At 37.8% G+C, this 24,211-nt stretch overlaps 1 protein-coding gene across 3 annotated transcripts in view; it reads right to left on the bottom strand.

Moving 5' to 3' along the window:
• TRPC4AP (transient receptor potential cation channel subfamily C member 4 associated protein) overlaps positions 1–24,211 on the bottom strand; it is a 78,544-nt gene that overhangs the window by 42,621 nt on the left and 11,712 nt on the right. For all 3 annotated transcript variants that reach the window (XM_014787515.2, XM_004430489.2, XM_004430491.2), the window contains exons 2-5: positions 14,581–14,709; positions 11,100–11,216; positions 4,025–4,082; positions 1,749–1,804 (exon numbers count right to left, since the gene is read on the bottom strand). In XM_014787515.2, the coding sequence (XP_014643001.1) occupies positions 1,749–1,804; positions 4,025–4,082; positions 11,100–11,216; positions 14,581–14,709 (360 nt within the window). The remainder of the gene's footprint in view (positions 1–1,748; positions 1,805–4,024; positions 4,083–11,099; positions 11,217–14,580; positions 14,710–24,211) is intronic.

The raw sequence follows: 24,211 nt of genomic DNA, 5'->3' as shown, positions 1-24,211 counted from the left end.
GCGCATCCTTCTAGTTGCTGTACGTGGGACGCGGCCTCAGCATGGCCAGAGAAGCGGTGCCTCGGTGTGCACCTGGGATCCGAACTCAGGCCGCCAGCAGCGGAGCACGTGCACTTAACTGCTAAGCCACGGGGCCGGCCCATCTTTTCATTATTAAATTGAGAACTTTCACGTTTTCACTTAAAAGAAGCACTTTATGACTTCTCTTTGGCATATCTGAATTGCCAGCATCACTACCCTTGCACTTGGGGGCTGTTATTAAGCAAAATAAGAGTTACTTGAACACAAGCACTGCGATACTGCGACAGTCTATCTGATAACTGAGACGGCTACCAAGTGACTAATGGGTGGGGAGCATATACAGCATATACAAAGGGATGATTCTACGTCCTAGGCAGGACAGAGCGAGATGGTGCACAATTTAAAACTTATGAATTATTTATTTCTGGAATTTTCCATTAATATTTTCAGACCAGAGTTGACCATGGATAACTTGCAGGAAAGTGAAACAACAATAAGGGGGGACTAACTGTACTGTTTTAAATAAAATATATTATTAAAATTAACTTCACCTATTTCTTCCTACTTCTTTTCTTACTTTCTAAAAGTAAGGAAAATTTCTAATAGTGAGGAAATATTTTTCAAAATAACCTAAGTGGCTGGTATTATATTTCTATTGCACGGCACTCTTACAGATGCTGAACTAAGTGTTGAAACATATTTCCCTATTTGTGTTGGTTGCTAGAAAGCTTAAAGCCAAATCTGTGCCCTATCCATAGTACAGACGATTTTATGGTCAGCCCAATTCCTGGATGTATGTTATGCCCTCACTTTGTTTTATCCTTTTCTATCTTACCTACTTCTATATTTATGATCTTGGTAGACTTTACATACTCCTACAAGATGCCTGAAATATTTTTTTGAATGAGGCAAGAAATGAAATGCAATTAAATGTTCCTTTGCATATTCACAGCATACAGGTTTCACTTCCACAACAGCATTTGTTTTATTCTGCTGTATTATGATTCACTGTTTACAGTTTACCACATAAGTTCCTAAAAGACAGGTATTGTGTCTTACAAAAACTAACATTTGTGTATTGCTTTACAAAGTGCTTTCACATCTATCATCTCATTTAGTCTCACAACAACACTATGATGTTAGTGTGATTACTAACTGCACTCTACTGATAAGAAACTAAAGCGCACGGAGGTGAATTAACAAGCACTAAGACAAGAGCCAGAACCCAAAATCAAGTCCTAGCACTAAGTGTTACACTCGTTTCCTTCCTACCAAACTGCTTCTTTTATTCACCATTCTTTCTCACTTTGTAGTCAACCTAGTAGAGTGTCCTACTCAATATATGGATGGGGCTTCGGTTTTTGTTTTGTTTTCTAACAAGGAAAATTAAGGAATAGGTATAATGAGGTTAAAAGGAATCTTAAAGGTCACAGACACTTTTCCAATGCTTGTAACCATCTGACAATTGTTCAGTCTCTGCTTGCACACCTCCAGGGCTAAAGGAGTTCAGGACCTGCTGAAGCAGCCATGGCTCTTAACAATTACTATAAAACTGCCACACCATAATTTCTACCTGTTGGTCCTGGTTCTCAGCACACATAAAATAAGTTCAATTCCCCAATGTCTGAAGATAGCTCTCATGTTTACCACCCCCACTCAAATCTTCCCTTCTCAAGCACAGCAGATGTGGTGCAGTCAAACGGGGCCCCAATGGTAGGGGTACTTACACAGACACAGGTATTATACAAGATGCTCAAACAGTCCTTGGACATTTCATCGCTTACTGAAAGTAAAAGGAATAATTGGTTATTTTTCTCAATGAAATGGTAGTATAACAGAATTAAAATTTCTGAACATAAGAACTGCTCTTCATAATCCCCTCCAAGATGATTCTTTTCCTTTTAGTATACCTCCGTCTAGTCTTTGTTTACCAAAGATTTTCACAGTACCCATCAGAACCTACAAACCAATTTGTATACTGCTTTTTGGTTTGATATAGTAGCCATTTTCTTTATAATGTTCCATAGTCTTCATAATTTCAACCTGTTGTGGTATCATCACTTAATAAGCCATGTTCCCTTTGTAACTTTCTTAGAATATATCCAGGGTTTTTGTTTTAGTTTTTTTTGGCTATTTAAGTAGACTAAAAATACACAACTTAACATACATGTCTGTAGCCTTTTTGTGTTTGTGTTGAATTGGTTACTCAAGATACATTTCCAAAAGCAGAACTACTAGAATCCAAAGTATAAGCATCTCGATTGCTCGTTATAAATTTCCATTGAAAGTTCTACTAGCAGCAAACAAGGGTATCATTTTTACTACAGACTCATTGAGTGTTTTTTTGTTTTGTTTTTTGTTATTTGTGTTAGGGAAATGGCTTTTAATGCCTGACCTACTCACTCCAATAAAGAACTAGCTACTATTCTGTGAGCAGGAACAGAACAGCACCACAAAAAGGAAACTAAATTTTCATAACCTAAAAACTAGGAGATGATAAAACTGAATATGAACCATGGACAAAGTGTTTTGTTTGGCATTACTTTTAAAAACTGTTTCCATTCACTCCTCTGCTGCCACAAACTCTTAAAACGTTAGGTCTCCCTCCGAGACCCCAATGGGCAGCTGTGCCAAGCCAGCCTGACCAGAAGGATTATCTGATATAATCTTAAGACAATGCACATGTCCTGTATCCCTCATCACTACCTTTCAACCTATTGGGGCTTTTTGGTTTTTTTATTTCATGACTTCAGCGCAGGTTGGAACACTAGATCAGTATATCTCAGTATTTCTAGACCTTTCATTTTCTTTTTTTTTTTTTTTTAATGATTTTTTTATTTATTTTTCCCCCAAAGCCCCAGTAGACAGTTGCATGTCATAGCTGCACATCCCTCTAGTTGCTGTATGTGGGATGCGGCCTCAGCATGGCCGGAGAAGTGGTGTGTTGCTGCGCGCCTGGGATCCGAACCCAGGCCGCCAGCAGCAGAGCGCACGCACTTAACCGCTAAGCCACGGGGCCGGCCCTAGACCTTTCATTTTCAAAGGGAATTAGAATTCACTCATTCATCAAATATTTATTCAGCACCTAGTCCAGAGCAGATATACCAGATACAGTGGTTAGCAAAAAAAAAAGACAAAGTCTCAGCCCTCAGGGAACTTATAAATCTAGTGGGAGGAAGACAGAATAAACAAGCACACCAACAGGTAATTACAAGATGCTACTTGCTAAGTGGGTAGATAGAGAACATGAAGAACCAATTTAGATAGAGTGCAAAGCTGAGACATCAAAGATGAATACAAATCCTTTTAACCACTTGTACACATACAAATGAGGCCTTATATAGTATGTCATATTGATGTTAGTGGGAAAAATTTTTTTTAATTAAAAAAATATATATGTGATGTTTGCAGAAGGGCATTAATCAAATGTTAATTTAAGTGATCTCTGGTTTTTGATGTCAAAGTAAAGTGTACTTACTCTTTTTTTAAATTAAATATTGAACACCTAAAAATAGTATTTGCAGTATGTGTAAGTTATAAAAAAGAGTAATAGAATAATACCCATATACCCACCACCCAGCTTAAGAAATAATGTGCTACCAAAATACTATGACTTTTTACCATATATACTCTCGTAATGACTGAAACTTTTTACAGAGAGCATATAGCACCTTTATAACAACAACAAAAAAATAGCTTTTTTAAAAAATAAACAAAGAAATGATCTTACCAGATTATTCCTTACTCCTTCAATTACCTATATATGAGAAATAAGAATTTCCAAAGAAAACATAAAAGGTGGACCAAAGGACTACTAGAAACTACAAAGATGCAAATTTTTTAGCCCAGTGGTTTTTACACTTTTTCTTTTAAAGTCCTGCAGCTGAATATAAGGCACGTCCTCATGTTAAGAGTTAGGAAGGAGAAGAAGAGAATCTCCTGGGAATTACCATCATATCAGCAGGTTGGGAAATGAGGACCAGTGGCTGACAAGTATACTTACTTTTCAGTTTCTGTCCCCGAATAGAGATTGTAGGCCTCATAAGAATTTCTACAAGAAGCTATAAAAAAAAAAAATTGGATAAAATCTTCAAAATTAATTCAAAGCACAATTTATAAAACAGTCTTTGCCACGACAACTCATGGCCCAAATATCTGTCATATTACTACAAGATCCTCTCGTTCCCAAGACAAGCAGAAGGCAGTGAGGTTCAGGGAAATGAGCCCTGTACCAAGAAATCAGGAAACCTGGGTTCTAGTTGCAGCTCAGCCACCTATTCCTCAAGTGAACTTGGGCAAGTCCATGTTCCTCCATGGCCTCAGCTTTCTCATTTTTAAAAATAAGCATGTTAGATTAGGTAATCCCTGGGATCCAATGTGGCTTTAATTTTTTAAAAGCTGCAGAACATTATCACTATGATTCCTCTTTTGCTTAAAGAACATTTATGTTCTTTTATAAACATAAGTTTATAAAAAGAATCTCAAAAGATGCACATAAACTGTTAATACTGATTTCTACAGGGATGGGGGATGATATGCACTCATTTTTCATTTTACAGACTGTTATTACAACGCATCACTTTGCTTTAACTGTTTATAATAAGCATGCATTTAAAAACCCATTCTGGGGCCAGCCCCAAGGCGTAGAGGTTAAGTGCGTGCGCTCCGCTGCTGGCAGCCTGGGTTCGGATCCCGGGCGTGCACCAAGCCATTGTTTGTCGGGCCATGCTGTGGCAGTGTCCCATATAAAGTAGAGGAAGATAGGAACAGATGTTGGCCCAGGGCCAGTCTTCCTCAGCAAAAAGAGGAGGATTGGCATAGATGTTAGCTCAGGGCTGATCTTCCTCACAAAAAAAAAAAAAAAAAGCAAAAAAAATAAAAATAAAAACCCATTCTGTTGAGACAAAGAAGGACAGTTTATAATGATAAAAGGGTCAAGTCATCAGGAAGACATAACAATTACAAAAACATATGCACCAAACAACAGAGCCTCAAAATACATGAAGCAAAAGCTGACAGAACTGAAGGGATTAGAAAATTCAAAAATAATAGTTGGATACTTCAATACCCACTTTAAATAATGGATAGACAACTACGCATAACCAAAGAAACAGAAGACTTGAACACTATAAACCAACAAGCTCTAACATCTATAGAATATTCTGCAAAGCAACTGCAAAATACACATTCTACTCAAGCACATATGGAATATTCTCCAGAAAATCAGCTGTTAGATCATGAAACAAGCCTCAATAAACTTAAAAGGATTGAAATCATACAAAGCATGTTTCCTGACCACAATGGAATGAAATCAGAAATCAATAACAGGAAGAAATTTGGAAATTCACAAATGTGGATAATTAAAAAAAAATCTTAAATAATCAATGAGTCAAAGAAGAAATCACAAGGGAAGTTAGAAAATACTTTGAGATGGATGAATATACGAAAACTTAATGCTTTAGGGGCTGGCCAGGTGGCGCACGCAGTTAAGGGCGTACGCTCCACTGCGGGGGCCTGGGGTTTGCTGGTTTGGATCCCGGGCGCGCACCGACGAACTGCTTGTGGGGCCATGATGTGGCAGCGTCCCATGTAGAGTGGAGGAAGATGGGCATGGATGTTAGCCCAGGGCCGGTCTTCCTCAGCAAAAAGAGGAGGATTGGCAGATGTTAGCTCAGGGCCAATCTTCCTCACACACACAAAAAAATTTTAATGATTTAGCTAAAGCAGTGTTTAGCAGGAAATTTATACTTGTAAATGCCTATATTTAAAAAAAAGAGAATTATCTCAAACCAATAACCTAATCTTTCACCCTAAGACACTGGAAAAAGAGGTACAAACCAAACCCAAAGCAAGCAAAGGAAAGGAAATGATGATTAGAATGGAAACTAACTTAGTAGAGAATCAAAAATAGAAAAAAATCACCAATATCACCATCAACCTTACAGAAAACAAAAATCACCTTCCTTCTGATGGGTACTTTTAAGTATTATATACAATGCTACACTAAGCATCTTCGTATACAAAGCTTTATCTCATTTTAACTTATGTCTTCATGAGAGATTCACAGAAATGGAAACAACAGGGCAAAATGAGTAATGATCTGTAAGGTTTGAGGCATACTACACAAATGCTTTTCAAAAGAGATGCCCCACTTTCCACAATCATCCAAGAAAGGTATAAGGTGCTCAACTGCATAAATATTATATTTAAAATAAATTCACTTCAAACGGAAGATGGACCACTTCAATGAATAAATTAAAAGTCCTTGAATGCCAAGCTATGGATTATATCTGGCCCACAGATATATTTCATTCAGTCCACATCTACTGAAAAGCTGAGAGATTTGATGTGACAATCTAGATTCCCCATGTCCTTCAGGGCAAGAGTCAATGGGATGGAAGAGTCATTTCCCCATAACAGCAGGCATGTAACACACTCTCCAGTTCTCCACAGTCCCTGTAGTCATTTAATTTATGTAGATCATCTTACTCTGGGCCTGCTTCACTCCAGTAAGTTACCTACTTGACCTTGCAGGCATCTGACTTTTTACAAACTGTGGGACACACTTTTCACTATCGTGTTAGGGGTTCAGTCAAGCTGACAAGGAGTGGTCTAGCCACCAGTGTGGCCAGTTATTCCAATTAAGCTGAGCTTTGGGCAGCATATTAAAGAGACGATTACTTTGGGGCCTTGCTGGTGATTGACAGAGGAAGAAATAAAGAGCTCTGTCTGAAAAATGCTTTCAGGAGTAAGATGGCAAGGGAGTTTAGCAAAAACAAATGCACCTAACTAAAGGTTAGCCACAAGCAAAACAACCCAAGCAAAAGCCCATATTTATGAACAGACTGAGATTCCTGGAGAAGCTAATCTAACTCAAAGCAGGAGAGAAAAACCCCACAAAATCAAGAACCACTGATCCAAAGATGTCCTAAGATGGGACAGGCACCTACAACAGAAAGTCACATTTTCACTGCAAATAAACATCGAACTACAGACCTACATTATTCTTTTTCCTCCCATAAACATATTGGTTTCTATTTAGTAAACTCCTTGATGAACAGTTCAGAAGTGAAGGGTCCCTCAAGCTGGCCAGTTAGTAAATGCTATAGGACCAGTGGGACTGCTGAGGAGAGGGAATGCTGAGCAACAATTAAGGAATAAAGGCTACAGTTAATGCTACGGACAAAAATGTTTAACACACAACCTTTGCTTTTGTGGAAAATGGCATCTTTAAGGAAAGGAAACGCTTTTTAAATTGAAGTATAACACAATACAGCAAAGAGTATAAATCGTAAATGTACAGCTCCAGTTTTTATAAGTAAACATCATTCCTGTGCAATCACCACCAAGATCAAGATACAAAATAACCACAACACTCTAAAAAAGCCTCCCTTGTGCTCTGTCTCAGTAATGGGGGTAAGGACAGACATCTGGGGGAAAAAAGTAGGATCCCAGTCCTTCACCCATTACATCAAAATAAACTTTGAATGGTGCAAAAATTTAAATATATATGATAAAAATTTTAAAATATTAGAAAGAAATATAGACAAAGTTTATGATCCAACAGTGGGAAAACAAGAAACAAAACTCCGAAGCCATAAAAGGAAAGACCGATCAATCTGACAACCTAAAAAGTAAACCTTTCTGCCTTTATTTTATTTTATTTTATTTATTTATTTTGTGAGGAAGATCAGCCCTGAGCTAACATCCATGCTAATCCTCCTCTTTTTGCTGAGGAAGACCAGCTCTGAGCTAACATCTATTGCCAGTCCTCCTCCATTTTTTCTTTTTCCTTCAAAGCCCCAGTAGATAGTTGTATGTCATAGTTGCACATCCTTCTAGTTGCTGTATGTGGGACGCGGCCTCAGCATGGCCGGAGAAGCGGTGCGTCGGTGCGCGCCCGGGATCCGAACCCGGGCCGCCAGTAGCAGAGCGCGAGCACTTAACCGCTAAGCCACGGGGCCGGCCCTCTGCGTTTAAAAGTACTATAAACAACGTCAAAATTCAATTCTCAAACTAGGAAAAAAAAAAAACACTTTAGACAAAGGACCTTTAAAAACTGAGTGCTTACAAACTGTTTACAGTCTGAATGTGTCCTCCTAAAATGCATACGTTAAATCCTAATGCCCAATGTGATGGCATTAGGAGGTGGGGCCTTGGAGGTGATTAGGTTATGAGGCAGAAGAGAGATTATGAGATTATGTTCTCATAAAAGAGGCTCCAGAGAGATCCCTAGCCCCTTCCACCATGTAAGGACACAGCAAGAGGTTGGCAGTCTGCAATCTGGAAGAGGGCCTTCATCAGACACTGCCAGTGCCATGATCTTGGACTTCCCAGGATCCAGAACTACGAGAAATAAATTTCTGTTGTTTATAAGCTACTCAGTCTGTGATATTTTGTTATAGCAGCCTGAACGAACTAAGATAGAAAATCAGTAAGATAAAGGCCTAATAACCAAATAGAAAAGGATGCAAAAGCCACTAACAGATAACTAGCAGAAAAGGAACTACTTATAAACACATTAAAAGATATTCAATCTCACTACAGAAGGATGCAAATTTAAAAAACTATGAAGAGGGGCCAGCCCTGTGGCTTAGCGCTTAAGTGCGCACTCTGCTACTGGCGGCCCGGGGTTCGGATCCCGGGCGCGCACTGACGCACCGCTTGTAGGGCCACGCTGTACTAGCTAGTTGCTAGTACAGCAACTAGCAGGATATGCAACTACGACATACAACTATCTACTGGAGCTTTGGGGAGAAAAAGGGGGAAAAAAAAAAAAAGAGGAGGATTGGCAATAGACGTTAGCTCAGGGCCGGTCTTCCTCAGCAAAAAGAGGAGGATTGGCATGGATGTGAGGAAGATCAGCCCTGAGCTAACAAAAAAAAAAACTATGAAGAGAATATATAAAGAACTCTTAAAACCCATAACACAAAGACAATCCAATTAAAAAATTGAAAAAGGAGATAGACATTTTTCCCAGAAAGATATACAGATGACCTATAAGCACATAAAAAGATGCTCAACACCATTAGCCAACAGGAAAATGTAAATCAAAACTACAATGAGATACCACCTCACACTCACTAGGATGGCTATAACCAAAAACACAGATAATAATAACTGTTGATGAGGATGTGGAAAAATTATAACTCATACACTGCTGATGGGCACGTAAAACGATGCATACTGTGGAAAAGTGTGACAGGTCTTCAAAGGATTAAACATAAGAGTTACCATACAACAGTAATCCCACTTCTAGGTATACACCCAAGACTAATGACAACATATGTCCACGCAGAAACATGTACACAAATCTTAAGAGTAGCATTATTCATAATAGCCAAAAGGTAGAAAAAGCCCAAATGTTCATCAGCTGACGAATGGATATACAAAATGTGGTATATCCATACACTGGAATATTATTCAATCACAAAAAGGAATAAAGTGCTGGGGCCGGCCCCGTGGCATAGTGGTTAAGCACACGCGCTCCGCTGCTGGCGGCCCGGGTTCAGATCCCGGGCATGCACCAATGCACCACTTGTCAGGCCATGCTGTAGCGGCGTCCCATATAAAGTGGAGGAAGACAGGCACAGATGTTAGCCCAGGGCCAGTCTTCCTCGGCAAAAAGAGGAGGATTGGCATGGATGTTAGCTCAGGGCTCATCTTCCTCACAAAAAAAAAAAAAAAGGAATAAAGTGCTAATACATGCTACAACATGGATGAACCTTGAAAACATTAAGCTAAGTGAAAGAAGCCAGTGACAAAAGACCACATATTAAACATGATTCCATTCATATGAAATGTCCAGAACGGGGATATCTATACACAGAGAAAGTAGAGTAACAGTTGCCTATGATGGGGGTAGAAGTTGGAGGAATAGGGGAGTGATAGCTAAAACATATGAAGTCTCTTTTTGGGGTGGATAAAAAAGTTCTAAAACTGACAGTGGTGATGGTGTACACATCTAAAAATACACTAAAAACCACTGAATTGTACACTTTAAATGGGTGAATTGTATGGTATGCAAGCTATATCTCAATAAAGCTGTTAAAAAAACTGTGAAAAAATATTTTTCTCATATCTGTTTAGTAAATATTTAAAATACTTAAAATATACTGTTTGGGAAAGGAGGCTACTGGGTGCTGGTAATGTTCTATTTCATGATTTGGGTGGCAGTGACGAGGAGGAACTTATTTTGTGGTAATTACTGGTGTACTTTTCTGTACGCAAGTTATACTTCAATAACAAAGTCCATAAAAACACACATATACACACTGTATTGCTGGTGGTGTGGATAAACAGACGCTCTTATACTTTGTTACTGGGGATATAAGTTGATAAAACCTCTTAAGTATGTAAGTAAGTAAAGTAAGTAAAGTAATTAAGTAAAGTAAAGTAATTTACTTACTTAAGTAAATTGACAAGTTTATAAACAATAAAAGACACACATGCTCTGATCCCAAAGATAAATACTCACATGTACAAAAACCTTTACTGCAACCTTGTTTGTAATAGGAAAGGTGTGAGAAAACTAAATGCCCATCAATTAGGGACTGGGTAAATAAATCATGGCATAATTATACCCGGGAATACTATGTAGCTGTTTAAAATAATGAGGCAGATTTACATGTACTGAAATGAATCTATTCCCAAGCTAGAGAGTTACAGAGACAAAGCAAGGTACAGAGGAGTGAACCTGTATATTTGGTATAGCACCTTTACATGGGGTGAAAATAAACCTAAGTGGGGGCAGTGGGGGTTTTTTACACACACACATATATTACCACAGAACACCTCTGGAAGGACATAGAATAAATTAGTAATCACAGCTGCCTCTGAGGAGGAGACATCTTTCACTTTTTGTCTTAAAAAAAAAAGTGGATATATTATCAATTCACATAAATCAATTCTTCTAATGTAAGATCTATGGTGCTTCAACACAGGTGAGTGTCACTGAGCTTCTCAAGATTAAAATTCTGAAATCTTTTATAAATTCTGAAATGTTTCCTGTCTCCCATTTCAAGAGTTAAATTCTCAAGCCATTTAAGTAGCAGTAGTAATAATAAACAACTACTTACATCAACACCTCCAAACAGGTCAAAAACATAAGTATTTGGATAAGTGGTTTCTTGGGTGAGTTTCCTCTCTTCAGTAACAAACGCCATAGCCTCCATAGAGAGAAGAGGAGAAATTTCCTAGTTTAAAAAAAGAATACAGAGAGGCATTCAGTTTTAGTATCCAACACAAACCACACACCAAAACATCAGTTTGCATTTTGGTAACAAGTTGAATTCCCATAAGTCCAAAGATAGCCTCCAATGAACCATAACAGAGAGAAAACAATAATCTTACAGAAAACCTGATATGATAATAAAAGTTGTAGTAAAAGTAGTAATAATTTATTTAATGCTTATTATGTACCAGGCATGGTTCTAAGTACTTCATGTATTACTTCCTTGGTTTTTTTTTTTGTGAGTAAGATCAGCTCTGAGCTAACATCCATACCAATCCTCCTCTTTTTGCTGAGGAAGAATGGCCCTGGGCTAACATCGTGCTCATCTTCCTCCACTTTATATGGGACGCTGCCACAGCATGGCCTGACAAGCGGTACATCGGTGCGTGCCTGGGATCCGAACCTGGGCCACCAACAGTGGAGCGCGCGCACTTCACTGCTACGCCACGGGGCGGCCCCCATGTATGACTTCTTTTTAATCCTCACAACCTATGAGATAACAGTAACTTATCCCAATTTTTTTTTTTTTTGTGAGGAAGATCAGCCCTGTGCTAACATCGGCCAATCCTCCTCTTTTTTTTTGCTGAGGAAGACTGGCCCTGGGCTAACATCCGTGCCCATCTTCCTCCACTTTATATGGGATGCCGCCACGGCATGGCTTGCCAAGCAGTGCGTCGGTGCGCGCCCAGGATCCGAACCGGCCACCCCCGGGCCGCCGCAGCAGAGCGCGCACACTTAACCACTTGCACCACCGGGCCAGCCCCCATCCCAATTTTTTAAATAAAGAAACTGAGGCACAAAGAAGCTATCAATGTCACATAGCTGGTAAGTGACAAGAGCCAAGATTTAAACCTGAGAAGTGTGGCTCCAGAGTCTCTGCTTACAGAAGAAAGCAGAACTATTTTGGGTGAAATAGGAGACAGAGAAGGAAGAATCCCGGACCCTGCTCATTATGCTCTCTCTTCAGGAACCTTGAGGGAAGATGGAACACAACGGGCTACAGCAGTGGTTCTCACACAGTGGTGAGCATCAGAATCACCTGAAGGGCTTGTTAAAACCCAGTCTGCTGGGTCCTACCTGCAGAGTTTCTAATTCAATACGTCTGGGGTGGGGCCTGAGAATGTGCATTTATAACAAGTTCCCAAGTGATGCTGATGATGCTGGTTCAGGTACCACACATCAAGAAAAAGGAGAACTGTCTCTTACAGATAACCTGTTATATGCCAGACACTGGGTTTTTATACTTTAGCCCATTTAATCCTTAAAATAATTCCATGAAGTGAGTATAGTTCTACCCATTTTACAGGTGAAAAACAAAATTACAGAGTTGCCTGGGATCACATAATTAATTAGTAAGTGACTGAATCACTTTCTCTGGATCTCATTTTTCTCATCTATAAAATTAGGATGTAATTCCTACCAGCAACACAGTACAGTGAAGCTGGCCTTAGGAGAAAGACAAACCCAGGCTCATCATACAGCAGCCACAAGACTTTGGGCCAATTATTGCTAAGTCTCAGTTTTCTCAACTGAAAAAGGGAACACAGAAGACATCTGGATTTGCCTGCCCAGTATCTCTTCTTCAGGTAACAGCCTCCTTTCCTTAGGGGACATGACCCTCCCCACTTTCCACATGGTTCTGCTGGGGCTGCCAACAAGCACCTCAGTCCTTGCCCCAGGCACAAGTGATCAAGCCTAGCCAACAGTCTCTCATCCCCCTCACCTCAGTGGCTTGCCCAAGTTGTAGAAATGTCACCCTGAAGCTGTGATCAAATGGAGGAACATGAGGCCACACACAGATGTCAAGATAAGAAATGGACAGCCTAACTGTTCAGCCCCTGAATTCACATCTGTGCTTTCCGCTTCTGTGAGACAAGAAAGGATCTTTTTGCTAGTCTGAGTGGATTACTATCACCTGCCATCAAAGTATTCTGGACTAATACAAATAAATATACCACCTATCTCACAGAGTTACCATACGAATTAAATATGCATGGTACACAGTTAAGTTTCAAATAAGTATTTGCTGGATGAATAAAGAAATGATGATCACACAGCAGGCACTCACAAATATTAATTTCCCTCTTTCTTCTACCTCATATCTCAGAGATTTTGCAGGAATCAAATGAAATAATGTACAATTCTTTGCAAAGTGTTTTCAAACAACTGTAAAAGGGTATAATTATTTCTATTCTAATCGGACTGTGAGAAGATCAAGAACACAAAACTTCTTTTTTTAATTAAAAAACTTTTATTTGAGAATGATTTTTTTTTTGGTAAGGAAGATTGGCCCTGAGCTAACACCCACTGCCAATCTTCCTCTTTTTGCTTGAGGAAGAGAGGCCCTAAGCTAACATCTGTGCCCATCCTCCTCTATTTTCTATGTGGGATGCTGCCACAGCATGGCTTGATGAGTGGTATACGTCTGCACCCAGGATCTGAACCCACGAACCTGGGTTGCCACAGTGGAGCGTACCAAACTTAACTACTATGCCACTGGGCCGGCCCCAGAGAATGATTTTCAATTTATAAAAAAGTTTCATAGACAAAACATCTCTTCTTAAAGGTAAAGATTAAGCTTATTTGGTGCCTATTATATTTTAGAATGACTTATGTGATATAATAATCAAAACTTCACCTCTGAAGAACATTATATCAAGTCTTATTATGATCAAATATAACTTGCATGGGTTTTAACTGCAGCTAGAGCTGGTAATCTAAATTCAAATTTGAATCTACCTCCTATGCCAAAGTTTGGATATGGTAACCCCAGAACTACTGAATCAGAAACTGTGGGGGTGGGGCCCAGCACTCCGTGTTTTAACAAGCCTTCCAGGTGACTCTGATACACACTCGAGTTTGAGAACAACTGCCCTAGCATGTCTCTGCACTCTTTCCATCCTTCTCCCAACCGTCAAGGCCAGTCCCTTCATCTTCTTATGTTAGTCATAATTATCAACAACTACAAGGCCACTTGCATGAACCAGCAATATGAAATCTTTTAAATCCTGCTCAAAAAGAATGTCATCCCAATCCCAGGTGACAGTGCTGATCTCCCAAATTAAGCAAGCACTGCCACAAAACAAGCATGAATAAAGCCCAGAAGGATACGCAGAGGGAACTTAATGGTGATTATCTCTGGGTGGTGGGATTATAGGTGATTTTTATTTTTCTTCTTTGCACTTTTTCTGAACTTTCCAAATTTTCAACAGCTTACGCAATAAAAACAGGCTATTTTAAAAGGAGACTAAAGGAGAAAAAAAAACGGGTATCTTGTGACACCTGGAGGCCCTGAATGCAGCCCCTTGAAGGCCCCTAAGAGTTACCTTGAGGATGTTTTGGCACTCAATGAAGTCACTGTGGAGGTGGCTGGTTGCATACAGCTTAAGGAGCAGCTGAGGAATTCCACTCCATTTGGATTGTTTGTCCCTCTCCGTCAAAAAAGTCTCAGTGAACTGTGAATCAGGGGAAAAAAAAAAAAAAAAAAGAGGAACATTTTACTGGTCAGGGAAGAACGACTAGCATATATGGCAAAAGAGAGCAGCTCCAAACTCACCCAGGACAAATAATTCAAAGGTCTCTTTCCAGAAACCTTCACAAGCTCCCCAACAGCCTATAAGCTAATAGCCCAACTCCTTGCCTTATGATACAACACCCTGCATATTCTATCGCCTACTTTCCTCTCTAGCTTCATCTCTTTCCCAACGCACACTCTAGGCTCCAAATGCACATGCTCTCTCTCTATGCCTCTCTGGACATGTTCCCCTGCCTAGAATGTCTTCTCCCTGTCTTTTATATCTGGAAAGCTCCTTCTCCTTCTTCAAAATGCAAGCCAAACAACCACAAATTTTCTTTGATGGGCCTTCCCCTCTCTCCTTTCTAAGTGAGTAGGTGCCCCTCCTGCAGGGCTTATCTATTTTATCCTATTGCATCAATTACTGGTTCATTTGTCCCCTCCTCCTATAGACCACAAGCTCCTTTGGAATAGGTACCAGCTTGTGTTTATCGTGTATGCCCTCTCTCTCTCAAAGAATGCTAGGCACAGAGCAGGGACTCAGTAAATGTTTGAAGGCATGAGCAATAGCCTTCTAGTCTAATAACAGGTTCATTAATCAATTATGGCACAGTTTCCACTAACATTTTTGAGACATACCATTATCAGGGGCCGGATGTGAATTATTTTCATGTATACTTGTCCCTCAATCAGATCAAAAGCTCCTTGTAACTATTATTACAGGATATGCAGGTCTTCAATAATATCTTAGTCTATCTTGACACATTATCAGTCTTATGATCTTATAGAAGTCCCATTATCCTTCTGAGCTTGTTTTCTTAGATTGTAAAAATAAGGTAATACGGGGTAATGTAAGGTAATGAGACGTTTATGAGAGTGATTTGTATTAGGGTGAACCATAGGAAATCACCATTTCTGTAGGTCAAAAATATTGACTATCAGCAATTTCATATCGTTCAAGCAAGCTTAAATCAAGGCAAGCCCAAAAACAACAGAAAAACATCTGCCCTTTCCTTGAAAGGAAAAAAAAGAAAACAAACATGGTTTTATGGGACTTAGCAAAAGCAGTGCTTACAGACAAATTTATAGCTGTAAACATTTATATTAAAAAAGGAGAGAGATTTCAGATCAATTACCTAAACTTCCACTATAAGAAACTAGAAAAATTGGGCCGGCCCTGTAGCGCAAGCGGTTAAGTGCACGCACTCCACTGAGGCGGCCCGGGGTTCGCCGGTTCAGATTCCGGGCACACACCAACACACTGCTTGTCAGGCCATGCTGTGGCAGCATCCCATATAAAGGGGAGAAAGATGGGCATGGATGTTAGCCCTGAGCCAGTCTTTCCCAGCAAACAAAGAGGAGGATTGGCAGATGTTAGCTCAGGGCCGATCTTCCTCACAAAAATAAAAAAAAGAAGAAGAAACTGGAAAAATAAAAGGAGTAAACTAAACCCAAGCAAGCATGAGGAAATAAAAAAAGACTATTGAGAAAATAAATGATATAGAGAACAGAAAAATAAGAGAAAAATCAACAAAATCAAAAGTTGGTTCTTTGAAAAGATCAACAAAATTGAAAACTTTAGTTATACTGACCAGTTTACACTGACTCAAATTACTAAATTCAGGAATGAAAGAGGGGACATTACTACCAACCTTACAGAAATAAGACAGTTCATAAGGGAGTACTAGGAACAACTATATGCCAACAAATTACATAACCTAGATGAAATGGAAAAATTCTAAGACACAAACAACAGAAACTGACTCAAGAAGAACCAGAACATCTGACAGATCTACAACAATTAAAGAGATCAAATCAGTGATTTAATAAAAAGGAAAGAAAGAAAGAAGGAAAAGCCCAAGTCCAGATGCTTCACTGGTAAATTCTACCAAACATGTAAAGAGAAATTAACAATACTTCACAGACTCTTCCATAAAATAGACGACGGGGGAACACTTCCCAACTCATTCTATGAGCTACCCTGTGAGTTACTCATTCTATTATTACCCTGATACCAAAACCAGACAAAGACATCACAAGAACACTACAGACCAATATCTCTGATGAATATAGACACAAAAATCCCCAGCAAAATACTAGCAAACCAAATCCAGCAACACCTAAAAAGGATTATACACCATCACCAAGTAAGATGTATCCCAGGAATACAAGTTGGTTCAACACATGAAAAAACAAACAAACCCCAGAAATACATAAAGGCATCCAGATTGAAAAGGAAGAAGTAAAACTATCTCTATTTGCAGATGCCATCATCTTGTATATAGAGGATATTAAGGAACCCAGAAAAAAACTATTAGAGCTAATAAATGAGTTCAGCAAGGTTGTAGAATACAAAATCAATATATAAAAATCAGCAGAATTTCTATACATTTGCAATGAGCAATCCAAAAATGAAATTAAGAAAACAATCCCTGGGCCGGCCCTGTGGCTTAGTGGTTAAGTGTGCGCGCTCTGCTGCTGGTGGCCCGGGTTCGGATCCCGGGCGTGCACCAACGCACTGCTTCTCCGGCCATGCTGGGGCCGCGTCCCACATACAGCAACTAGAAGGATGTGCAGCTATGACATAGAACTATCTACTGGGGCTTTGGGGGAAAAAAATAAATAAAATTAAAAAAAAAAAAAAAAGAAAACAATCCCATTTATAATGACATCAAAAAAGAATAAAATACTTAGGAATATATTTAACAAAAGGAATAGAAGACTTGTACAGTGAAACTACAAAACATCATTGAAAGAAATTAAACAAGGCCTAAATAAATGGAAAGTCATCCACATTCATAGATTAATACTGCTAAAATGGCAATTCTCTCCATATTGATTCAATGTAGGTCCTATCAAAATCCCAGCTGGCTTCACTGCAGAAATAAACCCTAAAATTTACATGAAAATGCAAGAGACCCAGGATAGCCAAAATAATCTCAAAAAAGAAGAACCAAGTTGGAAGAATCACACTTCTTGATTTCCAAATTTATTACAAGTTTATAATAATCAAGACTGTGACTGGCAGAAGAACAAACATCTAGATCAATGGAACAGTACTGAGATTCCAAAAATAAAGCCTCACATTTATGGTCAACTGATTTTTGACAACAGTATCAACACAATTCACTGAGGAAAAAACAATCTTTTCAAGAAACATTGCTGGGACAACTGGTATTCACAAGCAAAAGAATGAAGATGGACTCCTTCCTCACACCATATACAAACATTAACTCAAAATGGATCAAAGACCTAAATGTAAATGCTAAACATATAAAACTCTTAGAAGAAAACATAGGTATAAATTTCATAACCTTAGATTAGGTAATGGTTTCTTAGATCTGGCATCTAAAGCACAAGCAACCAAAGGAAAAATAGATAAATTGGGCTTCATCAATATTAAAAACTTTCTGCTTCAAAGGACACTATCAAGAAAGTGAAAAGACAATCCACAGAATGGGAGAAAATATTTGTAACTCATCTATCTGATAAAGGTCTAGTATCCAGACAATATAAAGAACTCTCTCAACTCAACAATAAAAAGACAACCCAATTATAAAATGAGCAATGGGCTAAAAATCAAAAACACTGTAACAGAAATGAAGAATGTCTTTGATAGCTTTTCAGTAGACTGGACACGGCCAATGAAAGAATCATCAATCTTGAAGATATGTCAACAGAAACTTCCCAAACTGAAATACCAAGAGAAAAAAGTAATGGAAAAAAAAAAAATCAGAACAGAATTTCTAAGAATTGTGACACAATTATAAAAAGCGTATACATGTAATTGGAACACCAGAAGAAGAAAAAGAGAAAGGAGAAAAAAATATTTGAAATAATAATAGCTGAGAATTTTCCAAAATTAATGATAGACACTAAACCACAGATCCAGGAAGCTCAGAAAACACCAAGCAGGATAAATATCAAAAAATCTACACCTATACATAACATACCCAAACTCAGAAAACCAAAGACAGAAAAATCTTGAAAGAAGCCAGAGAGGGAAAAAAACTCTCTCACCCATTGCAGCAGACTTCTTGTCAAACATCATGCAAGCAAGAAGACAGTGGAGTGAAATATAGTTGAAAGAAAAAACCTACCAACCTAGAATTCTGTATCCGGTAAAATTATCCTTCAAAAGTGAAGGAGATATAAAGACTTTCTCAGACGAACAAAAACTGAGGGAATTTTAGCCTGTAGACCTACCCTACAAGAAATATTAAGAATTCTTCAGAGAGAAGGAAAATGATATGGATCAGAAATCCAGATATACATAAAGATCATCAAAGAAGGAATAAGTGAACATAAAATAAAAATCTTTTACTTTTCTTACTCTGAATAAATCTAACAGATAACCATTCAAAGCAGTAATAGTAACAATGTGTTGAGTGATTAGAGCATATGGCTAAGACAGCAATGTTATAAGGGATAGGAAGGAGGAACTGGGAATACTCTGTTATAAAGTACTTATACCACCCATGAAGTGGTATAGTGTTATTGAAAGTGGACTTAGATTCATTGTAAATGTATACTCCAAACTCTAGGACCAACACTAAAAATGTTTTTAAAATAAGTTTAATTGTTACACTAAGAGAAATAATAGAATCATATAAAATGCTCAGTTAAATCCAGAGAACACAGAAAAAGAGGGGAAGATAAAAAAGAAACAAAGATCAAATTAAAAAGTAGAAAACAGTTACACACATGGTAAATATTAATCCAACTATATCAACAATCACTGTAAATGGCCTAAACACATCAAATAAAAGATAGAGACTGTTAAAGTGGATTAAAAAAAAGACCCAACTATACGTTGTCTAAAAGAAAACACACTAAAGATACATATAGGTTAAAAGTAAAGAGATAAAGATATACCATGTTAACACCAATCAAAAGAAAGTTGAAGTAGTTACATTAATTTCAGACAAGGCAGACTTCAGGGAAAGGAAAAGTGTCAGGAATAAAGAGGGTCATTACATAATAATAAAGAGGTCAATTCTCCAAGAAAACAACAATCTTTAAGGTGTATGCATACAACAACAGCACATTAAAATACATGAGGCAAAAAGTGATAGAACTGCAAGAAGAAATAGACAAATTCACTATTTATAGTTAGATTTCAACACACCTCTAAAAGCAGAAAATCAGTAAGGACATAGTGACCTGAAATACACTACCAATCAACTAGATATAATTCATATTTACAGAATATTTCATTTAACAACAGCAGAATACATATTCTTCTCAAGCTCACATGGAACATTCACCATGGTAGACCACATTCTGGGCCATAAAACACACCTTAACAAATTTAAAAGAATAGAAATCATGCTAAGTATGTTCTCAGACCACAATGGAATTAAACTAGAAATCAATAGCAGAAAGACAGTTGGAAATCCCAAAATATTTGGTGACGAAACAGCACACTTCTAAATAACATATGGGTCAAAGAAGTCTCCGAAATTTATAAATATTTTGAACTAAATAAAAATGAAAATACAACTTATCAAAATCCGTGGGACGCAGTAAAAGCAGTTCTTAGAGGGAAATTTATAGCATTGAATGCATATAGTAGAAAAGAAAACCTAAAATCAATAATCTAAGCTCCCACCTTAGTAAACTAAGCCTAGCAATTTAAGCAGAAGAAAAGAAATAATAAAAAGTAGAGCAGAAATCACTGATATTGGAAACAGGAAATCACTAGAGAAAATTAATGAAACCAAAAGCTGGTTCTTTCAAAAGATCAATAAAATTGATAAACCTCTAGCAAGGCTAATTAAGAAAAAAAGAGGGCCGGCCCCGTGGCTTAGCGGTTAAGTGCGTGTGCTCTGATGCTGGCGGCCCGGGTTTGGATGCGGGGCACGCACCGATGCACTGCTTCTCCGGCCATGCTGAGGCTGCGTCCCACATACAGCAACTAGAAGAATGTGCAACTATGACATACAACTACCTACTGGGGCTTTGGGGGAAAAATAAATAAATAAATAAATATTAAAAAAAAAAAAGAAAAAAAGAGAATAGACACAAATTACTAATATCAGAGATGTAAGAGAGGTAACACCTAAGTTCATAGCAGCATCATTCACAATAGCCAAAAAGTAGAAACCACCCAAGTGCCCATCAGCTCATGAATGTGGTATATACATACAGTGGAATATTATTCAGCTTTAAAATGGAAGGAAATCCTGACATGTACTACAACATGCATGAATCTCAAGGACATTATGCTACATGAAATAAGCCAGTCACAAAAAGACAAATACTGTATCATTCCACTTATATGATGTACCTAGAGCAGTCAAATTCATAGAGACAGAAAGTAGAATGCTGGTTATCAGGACCCGGGGACAGGGGATTAGGGAATGGGGAGTTGTTGTTTAATGGGTACAGTGTTTCAGTTTTCCAAGATGAAGTGTTCTGGAGACCAGTTGCACAACAATATGAATATACCTAGCACTACTGTACACCTAAAAATGGTTAAGATGGTAAATTTCCATTATATATATTTTACCACAATTTAAAATAAAAGAAATATAAGAGGGGTCATCATTACTGATCCCTTAAACACTGAAAGGATAATAAAAGAATATTATGAACAACTATATGCCCACAAATTTGATTACTTAGACCATTCCTTGAAAGATACAAACTGTCAAAACTCACATGAGGAGAAACAGATATGCTGATAAGCCTATACCTACTAAAGAAATTGGGTTAGCAACTTAAAGAACAGGCAGTCTCTGATTATACCTTTTTCTGAAGAAGATATATAGATGGCCAATAAGAATATGAAAAGATGCTCAACATCACTAGTCACCAGGGAAACGCAAATCAAATCCAAAATAAGACACCACTTCACATCCACTAGGATGGCTATAATTAAAAAGACAGATAATAACAAGTGCTAATGAGGATGTGGACAAACTGGACTCCTCATACATTCTTCCTCATTGGAGGAAATGTAAAATGGTGCAGCCACTTTGGGAAAAACAGAGTTGGGCCGTTTCTCAAAAAGTTAAACATAGAGTTACCATACAACCCAGCAATCTCACTCCTAGGTAGAGAGCCAAAAAAATGAAAACATATGTCCCCACAAAAACTTGTACACAAACACTCATAGCAGCATTATTCATAATAACCCAAAAGTGAAAAAAAAACAATGTCCACCAACTAATGAATGGGTGATATATAGTATACCCATATAATGGAACATTATTTGACAATAAAAACAAATGAAGTACAGATACTTGCTACAACATGGACAAATCTTAAGAATGTTATGCTTAGTGAAAGAAGTCATCCACAAAAGGCTCCCTAGTGTTTGAATAGGCAAATCCATAAAGACAGAAAGTAGATTAGTAACTGCCTAGAGCTGAGAGACGGTAGGGAGTGGGGGGAATTGAGCAATGACTGCTAATGGGTATGGGGTTTCTTTTGGGGGTGATGAAATGTTCTAAAATTGATTGTGAGGGTAGCTGCATAACTTCGTGTATCTAGTAAAAGCTACCAACTTGTACACTTTAAATGGGTGATGTGTAGCACATGAATTATATCTCAATAAAGCTCTTAAAAAAAATAAAGTATGGACATAAAGGAACTCTTAAAATGATTGTGGCAATAGTCATCTAACTATAAAATTGCTAAAAATCAAATTTGGATACTTCAATGGGTAAATTTTATAGTATATAAATTATACCTCAATAAAGCTGTTTTTTAAAAAAGGAACATTAAAAAAAATAAAAAGAAAAGAAAGAAGAGAAAAAGTAATAGAGAACAGGTGGGACATTCAAAAGCAAATACTAGGGGCCAGCCCCGTGGCTTAGCGGTTAAGTGCTTGCGCTCTGCTACTGGCGGTCCAGGTTTGGATCCCAGGCGCGCACTGATGCACTACTCGTCTGGCCATGCTGAGGCGGCATCCCACATAAAGCGACTAGAAGGATGTACAACTATGACATACAACTATCTACTGAGGTTTTGGGGGGAAAAAAAGGAGGAGGATTGGCAATAGATGTTAGCTCAGGGCTGATTTTCCTCAGCAAAAAAAAAGAGGAGGATTGGCATGGATGTTCACTCAGGGCTGATCTTCCTCACACACAAAAAGCAAATACTATATTCAGCAGATATATTTAAACCCCCAAATATTAGTTATTACATTAAACATAAATGTACTAAGTACTTCAATTAAAAGACAAAGTTTGTTACACTGCTTACCAGAGAAACATCTTATAGAAAGGCTGAAAGTAAAAGAATGGGAAACGACATACAATGTAAACACACACCAAAAGAAGGGTGGTATAAATATATGAAAATCAGCATAAGAGACTTATGGCAAAAAGCATTAACAGAGATAAAGATACTTTATAAGGATAAAAGGGTGGACCGGGACAACGTAACAGTTCTAAATTTGTATGTATCTAATAAACAGCTTCAACATACATAAAGCAAAAACTGACAGGGCTAAAAAGAGAAATAGACAAATCCACAATCACAGAAGATTTTTATCATTTCTGTCAGAAACTGATAAATGTAGACAAAAAATTAGTAAGGATATAGAATATTTTAACACAACTAAACAAAATCAACACATGTACAACACTACATCTAATAACTAATCTCTATACATTCTTTGCAAGTACACAGAGAACATTTACAACATGACCAGCTGCTAGGCCATACAGCAAATTTCAACATATTTAAAAGACGTGAAATACAGACTACGTTCTCTGACTGCCATGCTATTAACCTAAAATCTGTACCAGAAAGATAACTATAAAACCCTCATGTTTGGGAATTAAGAAATACACTTCCAAAAAATGCAGGGGTCAAAGAAGAAATCCAAGTAGAAATTTGAAAATATTCTGAAATAAATGATAAAGAAAATACTACATATCAAAACTTGTGGAGTGTAACTAAAGCTATGACTAGTGGCCAGATAAACCTGATACCAAAACCTGTTGAAAGGAAAATTATATGCCATTCTCACTCATGAACACAGAAAGGAAAAACTCCTAATAAAAACAAAATTAGTGAATCAAATTTAGCAATCTATAAAAAGGATAAAATTTTCATCAGAAATTCAGATTTGGTTTACTATTTGAAAATTTTACTCAATGTAATTCATCACATTTATAACATAAAGGAGAACAATTTATATGAACATCCCAACTGATGCAGAAAAAGCATTTTGATACAATTCAACATTAGAAACTCAGAAAAGAAGTGAACTTCTAGAATAACGGTATCTAAAGAAAACCTTCAGCAAACATCATACTTAATGGTGAAATGTTTAAGGTTTTCCCTCTTAGATCAGGAACATGCCACTTCAATTCACTGTACTGGGGGTCCCAGGCAGCACAGTCAGGCAGGAAAAAGAAATAAAAGATATAAGATTCAAAAGGATAAAATAAAAGCTTCATTCGCAGATAAGATATTCACAGATGATT

Source organism: Ceratotherium simum, chromosome 21 (genome assembly GCF_057802395.1).
Source record: "Ceratotherium simum simum isolate JZ-2026a chromosome 21, ASM5780239v1, whole genome shotgun sequence".
Lineage (NCBI taxonomy): Eukaryota > Metazoa > Chordata > Mammalia > Perissodactyla > Rhinocerotidae > Ceratotherium > Ceratotherium simum.
Note: the sequence above shows the minus strand (reverse complement) of the source record. Positions and strands in the feature narration are given on the sequence as shown.